The sequence below is a fragment of the Pezoporus occidentalis genome, unplaced genomic scaffold, assembly GCF_034315485.1.
Source record: "Pezoporus occidentalis ecotype Australia unplaced genomic scaffold, CSIRO_AGI_Poc_V1 ctg498, whole genome shotgun sequence".
In the NCBI taxonomy this organism is placed as follows: Eukaryota; Metazoa; Chordata; class Aves; order Psittaciformes; family Psittacidae; genus Pezoporus; species Pezoporus occidentalis.
The window spans coordinates 39,521-62,548 of NW_026915833.1; the positions used below are offsets into that span (position 1 = coordinate 39,521).

The window sequence follows — 23,028 nt, forward strand, 5'->3', positions numbered from 1 at the left end:
CGGGGGGGGGGGGGGGGCGGACACCAGCGTTCCCAGCGGGGGAGGGGCCCCCCCATAACGGTCCGGGGGGGAGGGGAACAACGGGACCCGGGGGGGGGGGTCCGGGTCCGGTTGGAGCTGGCGGAGGGGTGGGGGGGGTGGGGGGGCGGTGTCCGGTAGGGGGGGTGCAGGGGGCGGGGGGTGGGGGGGGCCGTCCCGGGCGGGGCCCCGGAGGGTTTTTCTCGGCCGCCTCCGCCGCGGCCCCCCCCGAGCGCCCCGGGCCGAGAGCAGCGACGGCAGCGCCATGGGCAGAGGGGTGAGTAGGGGCTGCCCCCCAAAACCCCCCCCCCCCAACCCCAAACCCCGGCCCCCCCCCCCAGCACCGCCCCCTGCCCCACCGGACCCCCCCCCAATAGGGGAGGGAAGGGGGGGGGGGGTTTGGGGGTGTCCCCATGGAGGGGAAACTGAGGCACGGAGCCGTGTTGTGGGTTCCCGGTACCGGGGTAACGGCCGCGGGGGGGGGAACGGGACCCCCCCCGAAACCCACTGGGGGGTCCGGGGGTCTCCGGTGTCCATTGGGGGGGTCCGGGGGTCTCCGGTGTCCATTGAGGGGGGTCCGGGGGTCTCCGGTGTCCATTGGGGGGGTCCGGGGGTCTCCGGTGTCCATTGGGGGGGTCCGGATTGCTTCCCCCCCCCCCGCGGTAACACGACCCGGTGCTGTTCTTGGCACCGGGGCTGTTTTCCATGACCGCATTGGCCCCCCCATGGGGCACCGGTCCCCGTGTCCCCCCCCCCCGTGTCCCCCCATCAGAGTGGGGGCGCTGCCAGGACCCCCCCTCCATGAGGACACCCCCATGGCCGGTGTGACCCCCCCCCCATGTCCCCAATGACCCCCCCTGTGACCACGGTGACAGCCCCCCATAATCACAGTGCCCCCCCCCATAACGCAGTGATCCCCCCCCATGAACCAAGTGCCCCCCAAGTTATCACACTGAGCCCCCCCATAGCCCCACTGCTGCCCCCACGACCCCAATGATCCCCCCCCATAGTCCCAATGAGCTCCCTGTGACCACAGTGCTCCCCCCTTGAACACAGTGATATCCCCCCCCCCCCCATAACCCCAGTGGACCCCCCACAACCCCAATGACACCCAATGATCCTAATGACCCCCACCCCCCAACCCCAATGTCAACGCCATGGCCCCAGTGACCCCCTGTGACCACAGTGACCCCCCCCATAACCACAATGGACCCCCCCATAGCCCCAGTCCCCCTCTTATTCACAGTGACCCCCCCATAACCACAATGGACACCCCAATGGCCCCAGTCCCCCCCTTACTCACAGTGACCACCCCATAACCGCAATGGACTCCCCATGGCCCCATACCCCCCCCCCCTTACAGTGACTACTCCATAACCACAATCAACCCCCCCATAGCCCCAGACCCCCCCCTTACTCACAGTGACCCCCCATAACCACAATGGACCCCCCCGTGGCCCGCTTGCTCACAGTGACCACCCCACAACCACAATGGACCCCCCATAGCCCCAGTCTCCCCATTACTCACAGGGACCCCCCCATAATCACAATGGACACCCCATGGTCCCCTTGCTCACAGTGACCCCCCCATAACCACAATAGACCCCCCATAGCCCCAGTCTCCCCCTTACTCACAGTGACCCCCCCATAACCACAATGGACCCCCCCACAGCCCCCGACCCCCCCTTACTCACAGTGACCCCCATAACCACAATGGACCCCCCCCCACATCCCCAGTCCCCCCGTTACTCACAATGATCCCCCATAACCACAATGGACCCCCCCATATCCCCAGTCCCCCCCTTACTCACAGTGACCCCCATAACCACAATGGACCCCCCCACAGCCCCAGACCCCCCCCCTTACAGTGACCCCCCCATAACCACAATGGACCCCCCATGGCCCCCTTGCTCACAGTGCCCCCCCCCATAACCACAATGGACCCCCCATGGCCCCCTTGCTCACAGTGCCCCCCCCCCATAACCACAATGGACCCCCCATGGCCCCCTTACTTACAGTGACCCCCATAACCACAATGGAGCCCCCCATATCCCCAGTTCCCCCTTACTCACAGTGACCCCCCCATAACCACAATGGAGCCCCCCATATCCCCAGTTCCCCCTTACTCACAGTGACCCCCCCATAACCACAATGGAAACCCCCATATACCCAGTCCCCCCCTTACTCACAGTGCCCCCCCATAACCACAATGGACCCCCCATGGCCCCCTTACTCACAGTGACCCCCATAACCACAATGGAGCCCCCCACAGCCCCAGTCCCCCCATTACTCGCAGTGACCCCCCCATAACCACAATGGACACCCCAATGGCCCCCCCATAACCACAATGGACCCCCCCACAGCCCTCGACCCCCTCTTACTCACAGTGACCCCCATAACCACAATGGAGCCCCCCATATCCCCAGTTCCCCCTTACTCACAGTGCCCCCCCCATAACCACAATGGACACCCCATGGTCCCCTTGCTCACAGTGACCCCCCATAACCACAATGGACCCCCCCACAGCCCCAGACCCCCCCTTACTCACAGTGACACCCCCATAACCACAATGGACCCCCCACAGCCCCCGACCCCCCCTTACTCACAGTGACCCCCATAACCACAATGGACCCCCCATGGCCCCCTTACTTACAGTGACCCCCATAACCACAATGGATCCCCCCATATCCCCAGTCCCCCCGTTACTCACAGTGACCCCCATAACCACAATGGACCCCCCATATCCCCAGTCCCCCCCTTACTCACAGTGACACCCCCATAACCACAATGGACCCCCCATATCCCCAGTCCCCCCCTTACTCACAGTGACCCCCATAACCACAATGGACCCCCCATGGCCCCCTTACTTACAGTGACCCCCATAACCACAATGGATCCCCCCATATCCCCAGTCCCCCCCTTACTCACAGTGCCCCCCCCATAACCCCACTGCTCCCCCATACCCCCCCTCCCCTCCTTGCCCCCCCCCCCAATGCCCACACTGCCACCGCTGCCTGCAGCCCCCCCCGTGCCCACGGTGACTTCCCCGTGCGCCCTCGACGATGCCCGTGGCCACCGTGACCCCCATGTTGGCCGTCACATCCATGCCCATGGTAATGCCCACGGCGGGGGCCGGTGCCGGGGCGGTTGCCAACCCCTCTGCGGCTTCCTCCCCCCTTCCAACCCCACGTCCCCCCCCACCCCATTTTTCCCCCCCTATGGAACCCACAGAGCGGCCGCGAGTACTCGCCCGCGGCCACCACGTCCGAGAATGGCGGTGGCAAGAGGAAGCAGAAGGAGAAGGAGCTCGATGAGCTCAAGAAGGAGGTGAACATGGTGAGTGGGGAGCGGGCACCGCGCCGGCGCTGGGCGCTGCCACCGCCACCACCACCGCGCTCATAACGGTGCTGGGTACCCGCAGGATGACCATAAACTGTCCCTGGATGAGCTGGGCAGGAGGTACCAGGTGGATCTGTCCCGGGTGAGATGGCCCCGGAGGGAGATGGATGTGGGGGGTCACGGCACTGCGGTGGGGCTGGGGGAACGCGGTGGGGTGGGGGGGCATTGGGATGGGTTCTTCATGTTCCTTATGGGGGTATTGGGATGGGTTCTTCATGTCCTTATGGGGGTATTGGGATGGGTTCTTCATGTCCTTATGGGGGTATTGGGATGGGTTCTTCATGTCCTTATGGGGGTATTGAGATGGGTCCTTCATGTCCCTATGGGGGCATTGGGATGGGTTCCTCATGTCCCTATGGGGGTATTGGGATGGGTTCTTCATGTCCCTATGGGGGTATTGGGATGGGTTCTTCATGTCCTTATGGGGGTATTGGGATGGGTTCTTCACGTCCCTATGGGGGTATTGGGATGGGTTCCTCATGTCCCTATGGGGGTATTGGGATGGGTTCTTCATGTCCCTATGGGGGTATTGGGATGGGTTCTTCATGTCTCTATGGGGCACTGAGATGGGTCCTTCCTGTCCCCATTGGTGGCATTGGGATGGGTCCTTCCTGTCCCCATGGGTGGCACTGAGCTGTGTCTCCTCCTTTCCTCATGGCTGACACCCAGATATCCATCCCTTCCTGGCACCCAATGTCCCTGTCCCCATGGGTGACACATAACCATATCCTCTGTCACCCCCCAGCCCCCTGCATCCCTATCCCTATGGGTGACACTGAGCTGGGTCCCCTCCAGTCCCCATGAGTGACACCAGCCCTGTCCCCTCCTGCATCCCTGTCCCCCATGGGTCACCCTGGCCATACCCCACATCCCGTCCTCATCGCCCCACAAGTCCCCATGGGTCACAAACACCCTTTGGGGGGGGGGGGGGGGTTGAGCATCCTTTTGGGTGGGACGAGCACCCCTGGGGACCGCGGTGTCACCGTGCCCCCATCCCGCAGGGCCTGACCAACGCGCGGGCGGCCGAGATCCTGGCTCAGGACGGCCCCAACGCGCTGACCCCCCCCCCGACCACCCCCGAGTGGGTCAAGTTCTGCCGCCAGCTCTTTGGTGGCTTCTCCATCCTGCTCTGGATCGGCGCCATCCTCTGCTTCCTGGCCTACGGCATCCAGGCCGCCATGGAGGACGAGCCCTCCAATGACAACGTGAGGCCCTGGGGCAGTGACACTTGGGGGGGGCACCTGCACCCTTGGGGGGGGGAATGGGTGTCACTGGGCATGGGCACCCTGGAGTGGGCATAGGAACACTTGGGGGGCATCAGCATCAGTGGGTATGGGCATCCTTGGAGAGGGACATGGGTACCACTGAGCATGGGCATCCTTGAGGGGGATATGGGTACCACTGAGCATGGGCACCCTTGAGTGGGCACAGGAACACTTGGGGGGCATCAGCATCAGTGGGTATGGGCATCCTTGGAGGGGGACATGGGTACCGCTAAGCATGGGCATCCTTGAGGGGGATAAAGACCCTTGGGGACATGGGTACCACTGGGCATGGGCATCCTTGAGGGGGATAAGGACCCTTGGGGGGCATCAGCATCAGTGGGTATGGGCATCCTTGGAGAGAGACATGGGTACCACTGGGTATGGGCATCCTTGAGAGGGATAAGGACCCTTGGGGACATGGGTACCACTGGGCATGAGCACCCTTGAGTGGGCACAGGAACACCTGGGGGGCATCAGCATCAGTGGGTATGGGCATCCTTGGAGGGGGACATGGGTACCACTGGGCATGGGCATCCTTGAGAGGGATAAGGACCCTTGGGGATATGGGTACCACTGGGCATGGGCATCCTTGAGGGGGATAAGGACCCTTGGGGATATGGGTACCACTGGGCATGGGCATCCTTCAGGGGGATAAAGACCCTTGGGGACATGGGTGTCATTGGGCATGGGCACCCTTGAGTGGGCACAGGAACACTTGGGGGGGCATCAGCACCAGTGGGTATGGGCATCATTGGAGAGGGACATGGGTACCACTGAGCATGGGCACCCTTGAGGGGGCACAGGAACACTTGGGGGGCATCAGCATCAGTGGGTATGGGCATCATTGGAGAGGGACATGGGTACCACTGGGCATGGGCATCCTTCAGGGGGATAAAGACCCTTGGGGATATGGGTGTCACTGGGTATGGGTATCCTTGAGGGGGATAAGGACCCTTCGGGACATGGGTGTCACTGGGCATGGGCACCCTTGAGTGGGCACAGGAACACTTGGGGGGCATCAGCATCCATGGGTATGGGCATCCTTGGAGAGGGACATGGGTACCACTGGGCATGGGCATCCTTGAGGGGGATAAAGACCCTTGGGGATATGGGTACCACTGGGCATGGGCATCCTTGAGGGGGATAAGGACTCCTGGGGACATGGGTATCATTGGGCATGGGCACCCTTGGGGGGCACGGGGGTCCCTGGGCCATGGGCACAGTGGGGCTCACAGCACCCCTGGGTCCCAGCTGTACCTGGGGGTCGTCCTGGCCGCCGTTGTCATCGTCACCGGCTGCTTCTCCTACTACCAAGAGGCCAAAAGCTCCAAGATCATGGACTCCTTCAAGAACATGGTGCCCCAGGTAGGACCGGGGTGGGATGGGGATCACCCAGTGCGGTGGTGGTGGTGGTGGGTGGGGGGGTCCCTGGTGGGGCAGGGGTCCCTCAGGGCGCTCTGTGCCCGTCAGCAAGCGCTGGTGATCCGCGAGGGCGAGAAGATCCAGATCAACGCCGAGAACGTGGTGGTGGGCGACCTGGTGGAGGTGAAGGGGGGGGACCGGGTGCCGGCCGACATGCGCATCATCTCCTCCCATGGTTGCAAGGTGGGTGATGGGGTTGGGTGGCCGGGGGTCCCCAGGACCTCCCAGCACCCATTTCTGCTGTCTCAGGTGGACAACTCCTCGCTGACGGGCGAATCGGAGCCGCAGACGCGCTCGCCCGAGTTCACCCATGAGAACCCGTTGGAGACGCGCAACATCTGCTTCTTCTCCACCAACTGCGTGGAAGGTGGGTCCGGGGGGTCCCTGCCCCATAGCGATGCGTGTGGAGGGGGGCATCACCATCTCCATCACCCATCTCCATCGCCGTGGTGCCTAAACCCAGGCACCGCCCGCGGCATCGTCATCTCCACCGGGGACCGCACGGTGATGGGGCGCATCGCGTCGCTGGCGTCGGGGCTGGAGGTGGGCAGGACGCCCATCGCCATGGAGATCGAGCACTTCATCCGCCTCATCACCGGCGTGGCCGTCTTCCTCGGCGTCTCCTTCTTCATCCTCTCGCTCATCCTGGGCTACACCTGGCTCGAGGCCGTCATCTTCCTCATCGGCATCATCGTGGCCAACGTGCCCGAGGGGCTGCTGGCCACCGTCACCGTACGGGCCCCTGGCGATGGGGGGGGGGGTGGCACTGGGAGGGACTGGTTTGACTGGGGCGGTGCAGTGCGGGCACTGGTTGCACTGGGAGGGAGGGAGTGGGAGCTGGTTCTACTGGTGCACCCACCCATGGTCCCTGGTGCACCCTAAGCCCTATAGGTGTCCCCTGAGCCCTATGGGTTCCCCTGAGCCCTATCGGTGCCCCCTGAGCCCTATGGGTTCCCCTGAGCCCTATGGGTTCCCCTGAGCCCTACAGGTGCCCCCTGAGCCCTATGGGTTCCCCTGAGCCCTATCGGTGCCCCCTGAGCCCTATGGGTTCCCCCAAGCCTTATGGGTGCCCCCCTGAGCCTAAGGGTGCCCCCAAGCCCTATGGGTGCTCCCTGAGCCCTATGGGTTCCCGGGAGCCCTATGGGTGACCCCTGAGTCCTATGGGTTCCCCCAAGCCCTATGGGTTCCCCTGAGGCCTATGAGTTCCCCCCTGAGCCCTATGAGTTCCCCTGAGCCCTATGGGTTCCCCTGAGCCCTATGGGTTCCCCCAAGCCCTATGGGTTCCCAGGAGCCCTATGGATGCCCCCTGAGCCCTATGAGTTCCCCCAAGCCCTATGGGTGCCCCCCAAGCCCTATAGATGCCCCCTGAGCCCTATGGGTTCCCCAAGCCCTATGGGTGCCCCCCGAGCCCTATGGGTGCCCCCTGAGTCCTATGAGTTCCCCCCTGAGCCCTATGAGTTCCCCCAAGCCCTATGGGTTCCCCTGAGCCCTATGGGCTCCCTGGAGCCCTATGGGTTCCCCAAGCCCTATAGGTGCCCCCTGAGCCCTGTGGGTGCCCCCAGGTGTGCCTGACGCTGACGGCCAAGCGCATGGCGCGCAAGAACTGCCTGGTGAAGAACCTGGAGGCGGTGGAGACGCTGGGCTCCACGTCCACCATCTGCTCCGACAAGACCGGGACGCTCACGCAGAACCGCATGACCGTGGCGCACATGTGGTTCGACAACCAGATCCACGAGGCCGACACCACCGAGGACCAGTCGGGTGGGTGCTGTGCTCAGCACCCTGACCCCAACACCCAACCCCAACACCCAACCCCAACACCCTGACCCCAACACCCAACCCCAACATCCAACCCCAACACCCAACCCCAACCCCCAGCCTCAAACACCCAACTCCAACACCCAGCCACAAACACCTAACCCCAACACCCTGACCCCAACACCCAACCCCAACACCCAACCCCAACACCCTGACCCCAACACCCAACCCCAACACCCAACCCCAACACCCAGCCACAAACCCCAAACCCCCAACACCAACACCGTGACCCCAACACCCAACACCAGCACCCTCACCCCAACACCTTGACCCCAAACACCCAGCCCCAAACACCCAACCCCAACACCCAGCCACAAACCCCAAACACCCAACACCAACACCAGGCCACAAGCACCCTGACCCCAAACACCCTGAGCCCAACACCCAACCCCAACACCCAGCCACAAACCCCAAACACCCAGCACCCAGCCACAAACACCCAACACCAACCCCCTGACCATAACACCCAACCCCAAACACCCTGATCCCAACACCCAGCCACAAAAACCCAACCCCAAACACCCGGACCCCAACACCCAACTCCAAACACCCAACCTCAAACAACCAACACCAACACCCTCACCCCAACACCCAGCCACAAACACCCAACCACAAACACCCTGATCCCAAACACCCAGCTCAAAAAACCAAAACCCAACCCAAAACACCCTGACCCCAACCCCCAACCCCAAACACCCAACCCCAAGCACCTCAACCCCAAACACCCAACCCCAAACACCCTGACCCCAAACACCCAACCCCAAACACCCTGACCCCAAACACCCTGACCCCAAACACCCAACCCCAAACACCCTGACCCCAAACACCCTGACCCCAAACACCCAACCCCAAACACCCTGACCCCAAACACCCAACCCCAAACACCTCAACCCCAAACACCCAACCCCAAACACCCAACCCCAAACACCCTGACCCCAAACACCCAACCCCAAGCACCTCAACCCCAAACACCCTGACCCCAAACACCCAACACCAAACACCCTGACCCCAAACACCCAACCCCAAACACCCAACCCCAAACACCTCAACCCCAAACACCCAACCTCAAACACCCAACCCCAAACACCTCAACCCCAAACACCCAACCTCAAAAACCACAACCCCAAACACCCAACCCCAAACACCCAACCTCAAACACCCAACCCCAAACACCCAACCTCAAACACCTCAAACCCAAACACCTCAACCCCAAACACCCAACCTCAAACACCTCAACCCCAAACACCCAACCCCAAACACCCAACCCCAAACACCCAACCTCAAACACCCAACCCCAAACACCCAACCTCAAACACCTCAACCCCAAACACCCAACCCCAAACACCCAACCTCAAACACCCAACCCCATGAACACCCAACCCCAGGAGCCCCCAACCCTTCCCTGCCCCTGTTCCCACCCTTCACCCCCCATGAGCACCCCAGTGGAGCTCTGGGGGTTCCCCTTGGTGCTGATGGGTCCCCCAGGTGCCACCTTCGACAAGCGCTCGCCGACCTGGGCGGCCCTGGCGCGCATCGCGGGGCTCTGCAACCGCGCCGTCTTCAAGCCAGGCCAGGAGAACATCTCCATCTCCAAGGTGGGTGCTCTGGGGGGGTGCCCCCCCCCCCCCCCGCCCCAACCCTATGGGGGTCCCCATGGCTATCTGCGCCCCACACAGCGGGACACGGCGGGGGACGCCTCGGAGTCGGCGCTGCTCAAGTGCATCCAATTGTCCTGCGGCTCTGTCAAGAAGATGCGGGACAGGAACCCCAAAGTCACCGAGATCCCCTTCAACTCCACCAACAAGTACCAGGTGTGGGGTGTGTGGGGCAGGGGGGGGGTGATGGTGGCTGCGGTGGCCCCGGGGCAGGGCGGTTGTGGCATCCGTATCCCTATGTGCCGTAGCTCTCCATCCACGAGCGGGAGGAGGACCCCCAGGGCTACCTGCTGGTGATGAAGGGAGCCCCCGAGCGCATCCTGGACCGCTGCTCCCGCATCCTGCTGCAGGGCCAGGAGGTGCCGCTGGACCAGGAGATGCGGGAAGCGTTCCAGAACGCCTACCTGGAGCTGGGGGGGCTCGGGGAGCGCGTGCTGGGTGAGCAATGGGGACTATGGGGCACAGGGTGTGGGGAATGGGGGGGGGGGGGAAGGAGGACGGAGGGGCGATAGGGGAGAAGAGGGTGCGGATGTGGAGGGCATAAGGGTGGGGGGACGTGGAGGATGGAGGGATGGAGGGATATGGTGATGTGGAGGGCATAGGGACATGGGAGAAGTAGGGACACAGGGACATGGAGGACATGAGGATGTGAGGACATAGGGACACAGAGGACACAAGAATGGGAGGACAGAGGGACATGGAGGACATAGGGACATGGAGGACATAAGGGTGGGAGGACAGAGGGACATGGAGGACATGAGGATAGGAGGACATCAGGACATGGAGGGCATCGGGACATGGAGGACAGAGGGACATGGAGGACACAAGGATGGGAGGACATAGGGACATGGGAGGACATAGGGACATGGAGGACATAGGGACATGGAGGACAGAGGAACATGGAGGACACAAGGATGGGAGGACATTGGGCCATGGAGGACATAGGGATGGGAGGACATAGGGACATGGAGGACATAAGGGTGGGAGGACAGAGGGACATGGAGGACATGAGGATAGGAGGACATAGGGACATGGAGGACACGAGGATGGGAGGACATAGGGACATGGAGGACACAAGGATGGGAGGACAGAGGGACATGGAGGACATAAGGGTGGGAGGACAGAGGGACATGGAGGACATGAGGATAGGAGGACATAGGGACATGGAGGACACGAGGATGGGAGGACATAGGGACATGGAGGACACAAGGATGGGAGGACAGAGGGACATGGAGGACATAGGGACATGGAGGACACAAGGATGTGGACACATGGAGGAAATGGAACACGTAAGGGTGCTGGGATGTGAAGGACCTGGGGATGAGGTGGACACGGGGCCATGCTGTGAGGTGGCAGAACTTGGGGACATGGGGCACATAGGGATGGGTTGTGGTGAGGATGAGGGGGAAGAGGGTGCCATTGGGGGCCATTGGGTACCACTGGGTATCATTGGGTGCCATTGGGTGCCATTGGGTACCATTGGGTGCTACTGGGTGCCATTGGGTATCATTGCATGCCATTGGGTGCCATTGGATACCATTGGGTGCTACTGAGTGCCACTGGGTGCCATTGGGTACCATTGGGTGCCATTGGGTAACATTAGGTACCATTGGGTGCCACTGGGTGTCATTGGGTACCATTGCATGCCATTGGGTGCTGTTGGGTGCCCTTGGGTGACATTGGGTAACATTAGGTACCATTGGGTGCCACTGGATGGCATTGGGTGCCGTTGCATGCCATTGGGTGCCATTGGGTACCATTGGGTGCCATTGGGTAACATTGGGTACCATTGGGTGCCGTTGGGTAACATTGAGTGCCGTTGGGTGCCATTGGGTGCTACTGAGTGCCACTGGGTGCAATTGGGTACCATTGGGTGCCATTGGGTAACATTAGGTACCATTGGGTGCCACTGGGTGTCATTGGGTACCATTGCATGCCATTGGGTGCTGTTGGGTGCCCTTGGGTGACATTGGGTAACATTAGGTACCATTGGGTGCCACTGGATGGCATTGGGTGCCATTGCATGCCATTGGGTGCCGTTGGGTACCATTGGGTGCCATTGGGTAACACTGAGTGCCGTTGGGTGCCATTGGGTAACATTGAGTGCCACAGGGTGCCGTTGGGTGCCATTGCGTACCATTGGGTGCCGTTGGATGCCATTGGGTGCCATTGGGTACCTGGGTACCATTGGGTGCCATTGGGTGCCCTTGCATTCACCACCCCGCAGGGTTCTGCCACCTTTATCTGCCCCCGGACAAGTTCCCGCGCGGGTTCCGCTTCGACGCCGACGACGTGAACTTCCCCACGGACAACCTCTGCTTCGTGGGGCTCATGTCCATGATCGACCCCCCCCGCGCCGCCGTCCCCGACGCCGTCGGCAAATGCCGCAGCGCCGGCATCAAGGTGAGACCCAGAAACCCCCCCACCATGGGGTCACTTCCCCCCCCCCCCCCCCCAAACCGGGGCTCATCCCTCTCTGTGCCCCCCCATAGGTGATCATGGTGACCGGGGACCACCCCATCACGGCCAAGGCCATCGCCAAAGGGGTCGGCATCATCTCCGAGGGCAACGAGACGGTGGAGGACATCGCGGCGCGGCTCAACATCCCCGTCAGCCAGGTCAACCCCCGGTGCGTGGGGGGAGCGTGGGGGGACCCGTGGTGGGTACTACGGGTCCGTGGGCCCCACTGATGCTCGGTGCCGCAGGGAGGCCAAGGCCTGCGTGGTTCACGGCTCCGACCTGAAGGACATGAGCTCGGAGCAGCTGGATGAGATCCTCAAGAACCACACCGAGATCGTCTTCGCCCGCACGTCCCCGCAGCAGAAACTCATCATCGTGGAGGGCTGCCAGAGACAGGTCCCCCCGCGAGCCACCCCATGGCCCCATGGCCCCCATGGCCCCATGGCCCCACCCCATGGTCCCCATGGCCCCATCCCGTGTCCATTGATGTCTCCATCACATGTCCTCTGATGTCCCCATCCTGTGTCCATGATGTCCCCATCCCGTGTCCTCCATGTCCCCATCCCGTGTCCATTGATGTCCCCATCCCGTGTCCTCCATGTCCCCATCCCGTGTCCATTGATGTCCCCATCCCGTGTCCTCCATGTCCCCATCCCGTGTCCTCTGATGTCCCCATCCCTGTGTCCTCTGACGTCCCCGTCCTGTGTCCATTGATGTCCCCATCCCGTGTCCTCCATGTCCCCATCCCATGTCCTTTGATGTCCCCATCCCGTGTCCATTGATGTCCCCATCCTGTGTCCTCTGATGTCCCCATCCCGTGTCCATTGATGCCCCCATCCCATGTCCATTGATGCCCCCATCCCATGTCCTCCATGTCTCCATCCTGCGTCCTCTGACGTCCCCATCCCATGTCCATTGATGTCCCCATCCCTTGTCCTCTGATGTCCCCATCCCGTGCCCATTGATGTCCCCATCCCATGTCCATTGATGTCCCCATCCCGTGTCCTCCATGTCCCCATCCCGTGTCCTCTGATGTCCCCATCCTGTGTCCATTGATGTCCCCATCCCTGTGTCCCACGATGTTCTTACACCCTGCGTTGCTCCATGATGTCCCCATCCCAATGATGTCCCCATGCCCCATGGTTTCAACCATCCCTGTGCCCTGTAGTGCCCCATAGGGTCCCCATGCCCCACAGTGTTTCCATGCCCATAATGTGGCTATGGTGTCCCCATCCCCACTATGTCCCCATCCCTGCTGAATCCCCAGACCCATGGTGTCCCCATGTTGTCCCCATCCCCACTGTCTCCCCATCCCCACTGTGTCCCCATGCCCCGTGGTGTCCCCATGTTGTCCCCATCCCCACTGCCTCCCCAGCCCCATGGTGTTCCTATCCCCACTGTGTCCCCATCCCCATGCTGTCCCCATGGTGTCCCCATCCCCACTGCGTCCCCAGCCCCACGGTGTTACTGTCCCCACTGTGTTCCTACCTCCATGCTGTCCCCATGGTGTCCCCATCCCCACTGCATCCCCATCCCCATGGTGTTCCTGTCCCCACTGCATCCCCATCCCCATGCTGTCCCCATCCCCTCTGGTGTCCCCATGGTGTCCCCATCCCCACTGCCTCCCCAGCCCCATGGCTCCCACCATGCCCCACGCTGTCCCTATGCTGGCCCCATTGTGTCCCCATGCCCCATCCCCGCAGTGCCTGACCCCCCTATCCCCAGAGCACCACCACGCTGTGGATGGTCCCCCCATGTCCCCCCATGTCCCCGTCCCCCCCTCACCCTCCCACCCATGCCCTAGGGCGCCATCGTGGCGGTGACAGGGGACGGCGTCAACGACTCGCCGGCGCTGAAGAAGGCCGACATCGGCATCGCCATGGGCATCGCCGGCTCCGACGTCTCCAAGCAGGCGGCCGACATGATCCTATTGGATGACAACTTCGCCTCCATCGTCACCGGCGTGGAGGAAGGTCCGCGTGGGACCCATAGGGACATCCCCATGGGGTCAAGGGGGAGGTTTGGGATCTGGGGGGGGGGGCACGGGGAGACCCCATTGGTGACCATCCCCGTGGCCTCAGGCCGCCTGATCTTTGACAACCTGAAGAAGTCCATTGCCTACACGTTGACCAGCAACATCCCCGAGATCACCCCCTTCCTCCTCTTCATCATCGCCAACATCCCCCTGCCCCTGGGCACCGTCACCATCCTCTGCATCGACCTGGGCACCGACATGGTGGGCATGGGGCACGGGGGGAACGGGGGGTGATGATGGGTGATGGGGGGTGACAGTGGGCGGTGGGGGTGACAATGGGTGATGGGGGGTGAGAATGGGTGATGGGGGGTGACGATGGGTGATAGGTGACAATTGGTGATGGGTGACAGTGGGTGATGGGGGTGACAATGGGCGATGGGGGTGACAATGGGAGATGGGGGGTGACAATGGGAGATGGGGGTGACAATGGGTGATGAGGGGTGACAATGGGTGATAGGGATGAGAATGGGAGATGGGGGATGACAATGGGTGATGGGTGACAATGGGCGATGGGGGTGACAAGGGGTGATGGGGGGTGACAGTGGGTGATGGGGGTGACAATGGGCGATGGGGGTGACAATGGGCGATGGGGGTGACAATGGGTGATAGGGATGAGAATGGGCGATGGGGGTGACAATGGGAGATGGGGGGAGACAATGGAAAATGGGGGTGACAATGGGCGATGGAGGTGATAATGGGCGATGGGGGGTGACAATGGGGAATGGGGGGTGACAATGGGGAATGGGGGTGACAATGGGCGATGGGGGTGACAGTGGGCAATGGGGGGTGACAATGGGTGATGGGGGGAGACAGTGGGAAATGGGGGTGACAATGGGTGATGGGGGTGACAATGGGCGATGGGGGTGACAGTGGGTGATGGGGGGTGACAGTGGGTGATGGGGGTGACAACAGGCAATGGGGGTGACAATGGGCGATGGGGGTGACAATGGCTGATAGGGATGAGAATGGGTGATGGGGGTGACAATGGGTGATGGGGGTGACAATGGGCGATGGGGGTGACAAGGGGTGATGGGGGTGACAATGGGCGATGGGGGGTGACAATGGGCGATGGGGGTGACAATGGGCGATGGGGGTGACAATGGGGAATGGGGGTGACAACGGGCGATGGGGGTGACAGTGGGCAATGGGGGGTGACAATGGGTGATGGGGGGAGACAGTGGGAAATGGGGGTGACAATGGGTGATGGGGGTGACAGTGGGTGATGGGGGGTGACAACGGGGAACGGGGGGTGACAATGGATGATGGGGGGTGACAATGGGCGATGGGGATGACAATGGGCGATGGGGGTTGACAATGGGCGATGGGGGTGACAATGGGTGATGGGGGTGACAATGGGCGATGAGGGGTGACAATGGGCGATGGGGGTGACAGTGGGTGATGGGGGGTGACAATGGGAAATGGGGAGTGACAATAGGCGATGGGGATGACAATGGGCGATGGGGGTTGACAATGGGCTATGGGGGTGACCGGGTGCCCATGTCCCCCCCCAGGTCCCTGCCATCTCCTTGGCCTACGAGGCGGCCGAGAGCGACATCATGAAGCGGCAGCCGCGGAACCCGCGCACGGACAAGCTGGTCAATGAGCGGCTCATCAGCATGGCCTACGGGCAGATCGGTGAGGGCACCCATGGGTGCTACGGGCAGATCGGGGAGGGGCACCCATGGGTGCTACGGGCAGATCGGTGAGGGCACCCATGGGTGCTATGGGCAGATCGGGGAGGGGCACCCATGGGTGCTACGGGCAGATCGGGGAGGGCACCCATGGGTGCTATGGGCAGATCGGGGAGGGGCACCCATGGGTGCTACGGGCAGATCGGGGAGGGCACCCATGGGTGCTACGGGCAGATCGGGGAGGGCACCCATGGGTGCTACAGGCAGATCGGTGAGGGCACCCATGGGTGCTATGGGCAGATCGGGGAGGGCACCCATGGGTGCTACGGGCAGATCGGGGAGGGCACCCATGGGTGCTACGGGCAGATCGGGGAGGGCACCCATGGGTGCTATGGGCAGATCGGGGAGGGCACCCATGGGTGCTACAGGCAGATCGGGGAGGGCACCCATGGGTGCTATGGGCAGATCGGGGAGGGGCACCCATGGGTGCTATGGGCAGATCGGGGAGGGGCACCCATGGGTGCTACGGGCAGATCGGGGAGGGGCACCCATGGGTGCTATGGGCAGATCGGGGAGGGCACCCATGGGTGCTATGGGCAGATCGGGGAGGGGCACCCATGGGTGCTGCAGGTGGATCAACGATGGGTATCCATGGGTGCTACGGGCAGATCGGTGAGGGCACCCATGGGTGCTAGGGGCAGATCGGTGAGGGCACCCATGGGTGCTATGGGGCTGAGGGGGGGGGGGCACCCATGGGTGCTATGGGTGGATCAGCGATGGGTATCCATGGGTGCTATGGGCAGATCGGGGAGGGCACCCATGGGTGCTATGGGTGGATCAGCGATGGGTATCCATGGGTGCTATGGGCAGACTGGGGAGGGCACCCATGGGTGCTGCGGGTGGATCAATGATGGGTATCCATGGGTGCTATGGGCAGATCAGGGAGGGCACCCATGGGTGCTATGGGTGGATCAGCGATGGGTATCCATGGGTGCTATGGGCAGATTGGGTAGGGCACCCATGGGTGCTATGGGCAGATCGGTGAGGGCACCCACGGGTGCTATGGGCAGATCAGGAAGGGCACCCATGGGTGCTGCGGGTGGATCAACGATGGGTATCCATGGGTGCTATGGGCAGACTGGGGAGGGCACCCATGGGTGCTGCGGGTGGATCAACGATGGGTATCCATGTGTGCTATGGGTGGATCAACAATGGGTATCCATGGGTGCTATGGGTGGATCAACGATGGGTATCCATGGGTGCTAGGGGCAGATCAGTGAGGGCAACCATGGGTGCTATGGGCAGATGGATGAGGGGCACCCATGGGTGCTATGGGCAGATGGATGAGGGGCACCCATGGGTGCTATGGGCAGGTTGCTGAGTAGCACTGCAGCACCCATTGGTGACACCAGGGCACCCAGTAGTGATCCCAAAGTACTGATCCCTCACCCTAGGGTGCCAATCCCTGGGTGTCAATCCTTGACCCTATGGTACCGATCCCTGACCCCATGGTACCGATCCCTGACCCCATGGTGCTGATCCATGACCCCATGGTACCGATCCCTGACCCCATGGTGCCAATCCTAGGGTACCAATCCCTGACCCCATGGTACTGATCCTTGACCCCATGGTCCCCATCCCTGCCCTCATGGTCCCCATCCCTGACCCCATGGTGCCCATCCCTGACCCCATGGTGCTGATCCTTGACCCCATGGTTCCCATCCCTGACCCCACGCTCCCCATCCCTGACCCCACGGTCCCCGTCCCTGACCCCATGGTACCGATCCCTGCCCCCCTGCTCCCCATCCCTGACCCCATGGTGCCCATCCCTGACTCCATGGTGCTGATCCCTGCCCCCATGGTCCCCATCCCTGACCCCACAGTACTGATCCTTAATCCTGTGGTCCCCATCCCTGACCCCATGGTCCCCGTCCCTGACCTCATGGTGCCCATCCCTGATCCCACGGTACCAATCCCTGCCCCCATGGTACCTATCCCTCCCCCCCCGCTCCCCATCCCTGATCCCATGGTGCCGATCCCTGACCCTATGGTCCCCATCCCTGACCCCATGGTGCCAATCCCTGACCCCACGGTACTGATCCTTGACCCCATGGTCCCCATCCCTGACCCAATGGTAGCGATCCCTGCCCCCCCGCTCCCCATCCCTGCCCCCATGGTCCCCATCCCTGATCCCATGGTGCCCATCCCTGCCCCCATGGTACCAATCCCTGCCCCCACGGTACCGATCCCTGTCCCCATGGTACCAATCCCTGTCCCCATGCTCCCCATCCCTGCCCCCATGGTCCCCATCCCTGCCCCCATGGTCCCCATCCCTGACCCCATGGTCCCCATCCCTGATCCCATGCTCCCCATCCCTGCCCCCATGCTCCCCATCCCTGCCCCCATGGTCCCCATCCCTGCCCCCATGGTCCCCATCCCTGACCCCATGGTGCCCATCCCTGACCCCATGGTCCCCATCCCTGCCCCCATGGTCCCCATCCCTGCCCCCATGCTCCCCATCCCTGCCCCCATGGAGCCGATCCCTCCCCCCCCCTCACCGGGCCGTTCCTCAGGGATGATCCAGGCCCTGGGCGGGTTCTTCACGTACTTCGTGATCCTGGCCGAGAACGGCTTCCTCCCGGGCACGCTGCTGGGGATCCGCCTGGCCTGGGACGACCGCTCCACCAACGACCTGGAGGACTCCTACGGGCAGGAGTGGGTGCGTGGCCCCAGCGCACACCCAGCGCACATCCACTGCATCCCCATCGCACACCCAGTGCACCCCATTGCACCCCCATTGCACCCCATTGCACCCCCATTGCACCCCATTGCACCCCATTGCATCCCCATTGCACCCCATTGCACCCTATTGCATCCCCATTGCACACCCAGTGCACCCCATTGCACCCCCATTGCACACCCATTGCACACCCATCGCACACCCATTGCACCCCATTGCATCCCCATTGCACACCCATTGCACACCCATTGCATCCCCATTGCACACCCATTGCGCACCCATTGCATCCCCATTGCACACCCATCGCATCCCCATTGCACCCCCATCGCACCCCATTGCACCCCATTGCACCCCATTGCATCCCCATTGCACACCCATTGCACACCCATTGCACACCCATCGCACACCCATTGCACCCCCATTGCACCCCCATTGCACCCCCATCGCACCCCATTGCACCCCATTGCACCCCATTGCATCCCCATTGCACACCCATTGCACCCCATTGCATCCCCATTGCATCCCCATTGCACACCCATTGCATCCCCATTGCATCCCCATTGCACACCCATTGCACCCCCATTGCACCCCCATTGCACACCCATTGCATCCCCATTGCACACCCATTGCATCCCAATTGCATCCCCATTGCACCCCATTGCACCCCATTGCACACCCATTGCATCCCCATTGCACCCTATTGCATCCCCATTGCACACCCATTGCACCCTATTGCATCCCCATTGCACACCCATTGCACCCTATTGCATCCCCATTGCACCCCCATTGCACCCTATTGCATCCCCATTGCACACCCATTGCACCCTATTGCATCCCCATTGCACACCCATTGCACCCTATTGCATCCCCATTGCACACCCATTGCACCCTATTGCATCCCCATTGCACACCCATTGCACCCTATTGCATCCCCATTGCACACCCATTGCACCCTATTGCATCCCCATTGCACACCCATTGCACCCTATTGCATCCCCATTGCACACCCATTGCACCCTATTGCATCCCCATTGCACACCCATTGCACCCTATTGCATCCCCATTGCACACCCATTGCACACCCATTGCATCCCCATTGCACACCCATTGCACACCCATTGCACACCCATTGCACCCCATTGCATCCCCATTGCATCCCCATTGCACACCCATTGCACATCATTGCATCCCCATTGCACACCCATTGCACACCCATCACACCCCCATTGCACACCCATTGCACACCCATTGCACACCCATCCCACCCCCATTGCACACCCATTGCACCCCATTGCACACCCATTGCATCCCCATTGCACACCCATCCCACCCCCATTGCACACCCATTGCACACCCATCACACACCCATTGCATCCCCATTGCATCCCCATTGCGCACCCATTGCACACCCATGGCATCCCCATTGCACACCCATTGCACCCCATTGCATCCCCATTGCACACCCATTGCACACCCATTGCACACCCATTGCACACCCATTGCATCCCCATTGCACCCCCACTGCACCCACATTGCACACCCATTGCACCCCCATTGCACCCCCATTGCACCCCCATTGCACCCCCATCCCACCCCCATCGCACCCCCATCCCACCCCCATTGCACACCCATTGCACCCCCATTGCACCCCCACTGCACACCCATCCTACCCCCATCGCACCCCCATCACACCCCCCCCGTGCTTGTGCAAGGGGGGGAACACGGGGGGGCAGGGGGGGCACGGGGGGGGGGTGGGTGCATCCTGGGGTTCACATGCTCACAGGGGTGTATGTGTACAGGAGCGCACACATGGGGGTGCATGCATGGGGTGGGCACACACCCACATGGGGGCACACACATGAGGTGCACATGGGACACACACACACGTGGGGCACACATGGGGCACACACATGGGTGCACACACATGGGGCGCATATGGGACACACACACGTGGGGCACACATGGGGCACACACACGTGGGGCACACACATGGGTGCACATGGGGCACACACACACGTGGGGCACACACATGGGGCACACACATGGGGTGCACATGGGGCACACACACACGTGGGGCACACACATGGGTGCACACATGGGACACACACACGTGGGGCACACATGGGGCACACACACACATGGGTGCACACACATGGGGCGCACACATGGGGCTCACACATGGGTGCACACACATGGGTGCACACACATGGGGTGCACATGGGGCACACACACACGTGGGGCACACACATGGGGCACACACATGGGGTGCACATGGGACACACACACGTGGGGCACACACATGGGTGCACACACACACACATGGGGCATGCACACATCACACACACACATGGGTGCACACATGGGGCACACACACCATGTCCCCATGTCCCCATGTCCATCTCCCCATGTCCATGTCCATGTCCTGTATCCCCTATCCCATATCCATGTTCCCGTATCCCATGACTGCGTCCCATGTCCTACGTCCATGTCCCATATCCCATGTCCCATGTCCCATATCCCATGTCCATGTCCCATGTCCATGTCCTGTATCCCATATCCCATATCCATGTTCCCATACCCCATATCCCATATCCCATATCCCATGCCCCATATCCCATACCCCATACCCTATATCCATGTTCCCATATCAATGTTCCCATACCCCATATCCATGTTCCCATATCCATGTTCCCATACCCCATATCCCACATCCCATATCCGTATCCCATACCCCATATCCCATATCCAATATCCCACATCCCATATCCATATTCCCATACCCCACACCCCATACCCCCCATACCCCATACCCGTACCCCATACCCATACCATATATCCCACACCCCATACCTGTACCCCATACCCCATATCCACACCCCACACCCCACACCCCATACCCCCCATCCCATATCCATATTCCCATACCCATACCCCATACCCCACACCCCCCACACCCCACACACCCCATACCCGTACCCCATACCCCACACACCCCACACCCCACACACCCCACAGCCGTACCCGTACCCATACCCGTGTCCCGTGTCCCATGCCCGCGCCGCAGACGTACGAGCAGCGCAAGGTGGTGGAGTTCACTTGCCACACCGCCTTCTTCGCCAGCATCGTGGTGGTGCAATGGGCCGACCTCATCATCTGCAAGACCCGCCGCAACTCCGTCTTCCAGCAGGGCATGAAGTGGGTGCCCCCCCCCCCACCCTTAACCACCCCCCCCCTTTAGCAGCACCCATGGGTGCTCCCGCACCCCACCCGCTGCTCCTTGTGCACCCCTAGGAACAAGATCCTCATCTTCGGGCTGCTGGAGGAGACGGCGCTCGCCGCGTTCCTGTCCTATTGCCCCGGCATGGGGGTGGCGCTGCGCATGTACCCCCTCAAGTGAGCTGGGAGCAGGGGGGAGCCCCGCACCCATGGGTGCCCCCCCTTGGTCACCCTCTAACCCCTTGTCCCATGCAGGGTCACTTGGTGGTTCTGCGCCTTCCCCTACAGCCTCCTCATCTTCGCCTATGATGAAGTGAGGAAGCTCATCCTGCGCCGGTACCCGGGCGGTGAGTGGGGACCCCCCCCCCCATGGGTCCCAATCCCGCCCCATGGAGCCCCCAAAACCCCCCTTGGAGCTCAGCATCCCCAACACTGGCGCAGCTCCCCCCCAAAAACACCTTCAGGGTTGGGGAGGTCTTCAGGGAGCCACAGGGGGTTGGGGGGCACCCTATAAGTATGGGGAGAACACAAAGGGGTTGGGGGGTGAAGGGAAGTGGGTGGGTGCCCCATAGGAGAAAGGGAGAGCCAGGAGGCGTGGGGGGGCACCCAAGGGTAGGGGCACCCCACTGATGCCCTCCCCATTGCAGGCTGGGTGGAGAAGGAGACCTACTACTAAGAGGCTGTGCCCCCCCCCCCCATCACCCCCTGTGCACCCCCAAACTAACCCCGGGAGTGGGGGGGGCACCCAGAGCCCCCCCCCCCCCAAATTCAGAGCAATAAAGGAGCTTAACCCCTCGTGCCCTTGTCTGTGATGGGGGGGGGGGATTGGGGGACATGGGGGGGGATGGAGCCCAGCTGAACCCCCCCTTCCTCCGTGTCCCCCCATGTCCTCTGTGTCCCCAACAGCCCATGACCCCCACTTGTTACCTGATGCCCTCCCATGTCCCCCCCTTGGGGCACCCCATCTCTGAGTATGGGGGTCCCCAGCACCCCCCTGAGGGGCACCCCGGGGCTGGGGGGGGGATCTCCATCCTCATCTGCGTGTTTGTGTGTCCATCCCGTGGTGGGGACACTGGTGGGGACTGGGGGACACTGGTGGGATGGGTGACTGCACCTGAATGGCACTGGGGAGGTGGCTGCCATGGGGAGGTGGTTGCCATGGGGACAGGATGCCATGGGGAGGTGGCTGCCATGGGGAGGTGGTTGCCATGGGGAGGTGGTTGCCATGGGGACAGGATGCCATGGGGAGGTGGTTGCCATGGGGACAGGATGCCATGGGGAGGTGGTTGCCATGGGGAGGTGGTTGCCATGGGAGATGGAAGCCATGGGGAGGTGGTTGCCATGGGGACACGTTGCCATGGGGAGGTGT

General features: G+C 62.2%; 1 protein-coding gene and 1 long non-coding RNA gene across 4 annotated transcripts; one reads left to right on the forward strand and one right to left on the reverse strand.

The window, feature by feature from the left end:
• Nucleotides 1-167: 167 nt before the first annotated feature.
• LOC134173094 (sodium/potassium-transporting ATPase subunit alpha-2) lies at nucleotides 168-22,423 on the forward strand. 3 transcript variants are annotated; one of them, XM_062636796.1, is made up of 24 exons: nucleotides 234-295; nucleotides 3,039-3,131; nucleotides 3,250-3,354; nucleotides 3,440-3,499; nucleotides 4,419-4,622; nucleotides 5,934-6,047; nucleotides 6,153-6,287; nucleotides 6,354-6,471; nucleotides 6,568-6,836; nucleotides 7,667-7,865; nucleotides 9,408-9,517; nucleotides 9,599-9,733; nucleotides 9,826-10,015; nucleotides 11,805-11,980; nucleotides 12,070-12,206; nucleotides 12,283-12,433; nucleotides 13,842-14,010; nucleotides 14,119-14,273; nucleotides 15,584-15,707; nucleotides 18,277-18,422; nucleotides 21,508-21,638; nucleotides 21,735-21,836; nucleotides 21,915-22,006; nucleotides 22,307-22,423. In XM_062636796.1, the coding sequence occupies exons 2-24, from the start codon at nucleotides 3,081-3,083 to the stop codon at nucleotides 22,333-22,335; spliced, it is 3,102 nt and encodes a 1,033-aa protein (XP_062492780.1). In that variant the 5' UTR covers nucleotides 234-295; nucleotides 3,039-3,080; the 3' UTR covers nucleotides 22,336-22,423. The 3 variants fall into 3 exon arrangements, with proteins under 3 accessions (XP_062492781.1, XP_062492780.1, XP_062492782.1); XM_062636797.1 differs by lacking the exon at nucleotides 3,039-3,131 and having other exon boundaries at nucleotides 168-295; XM_062636798.1 differs by lacking the exons at nucleotides 234-295; nucleotides 3,039-3,131; nucleotides 3,250-3,354; ... (14 more) ...; nucleotides 14,119-14,273; nucleotides 15,584-15,707 and adding an exon at nucleotides 16,367-16,375.
• LOC134173095 (uncharacterized) lies at nucleotides 8,777-9,283 on the reverse strand. The gene is made up of 3 exons (XR_009968120.1): nucleotides 9,169-9,283; nucleotides 8,939-8,966; nucleotides 8,777-8,879 (listed from the first exon to the last, which is right to left on the reverse strand). It is a non-coding gene; the product is annotated as an uncharacterized LOC134173095 (long non-coding RNA).
• Nucleotides 22,424-23,028: the final 605 nt, after the last annotated feature.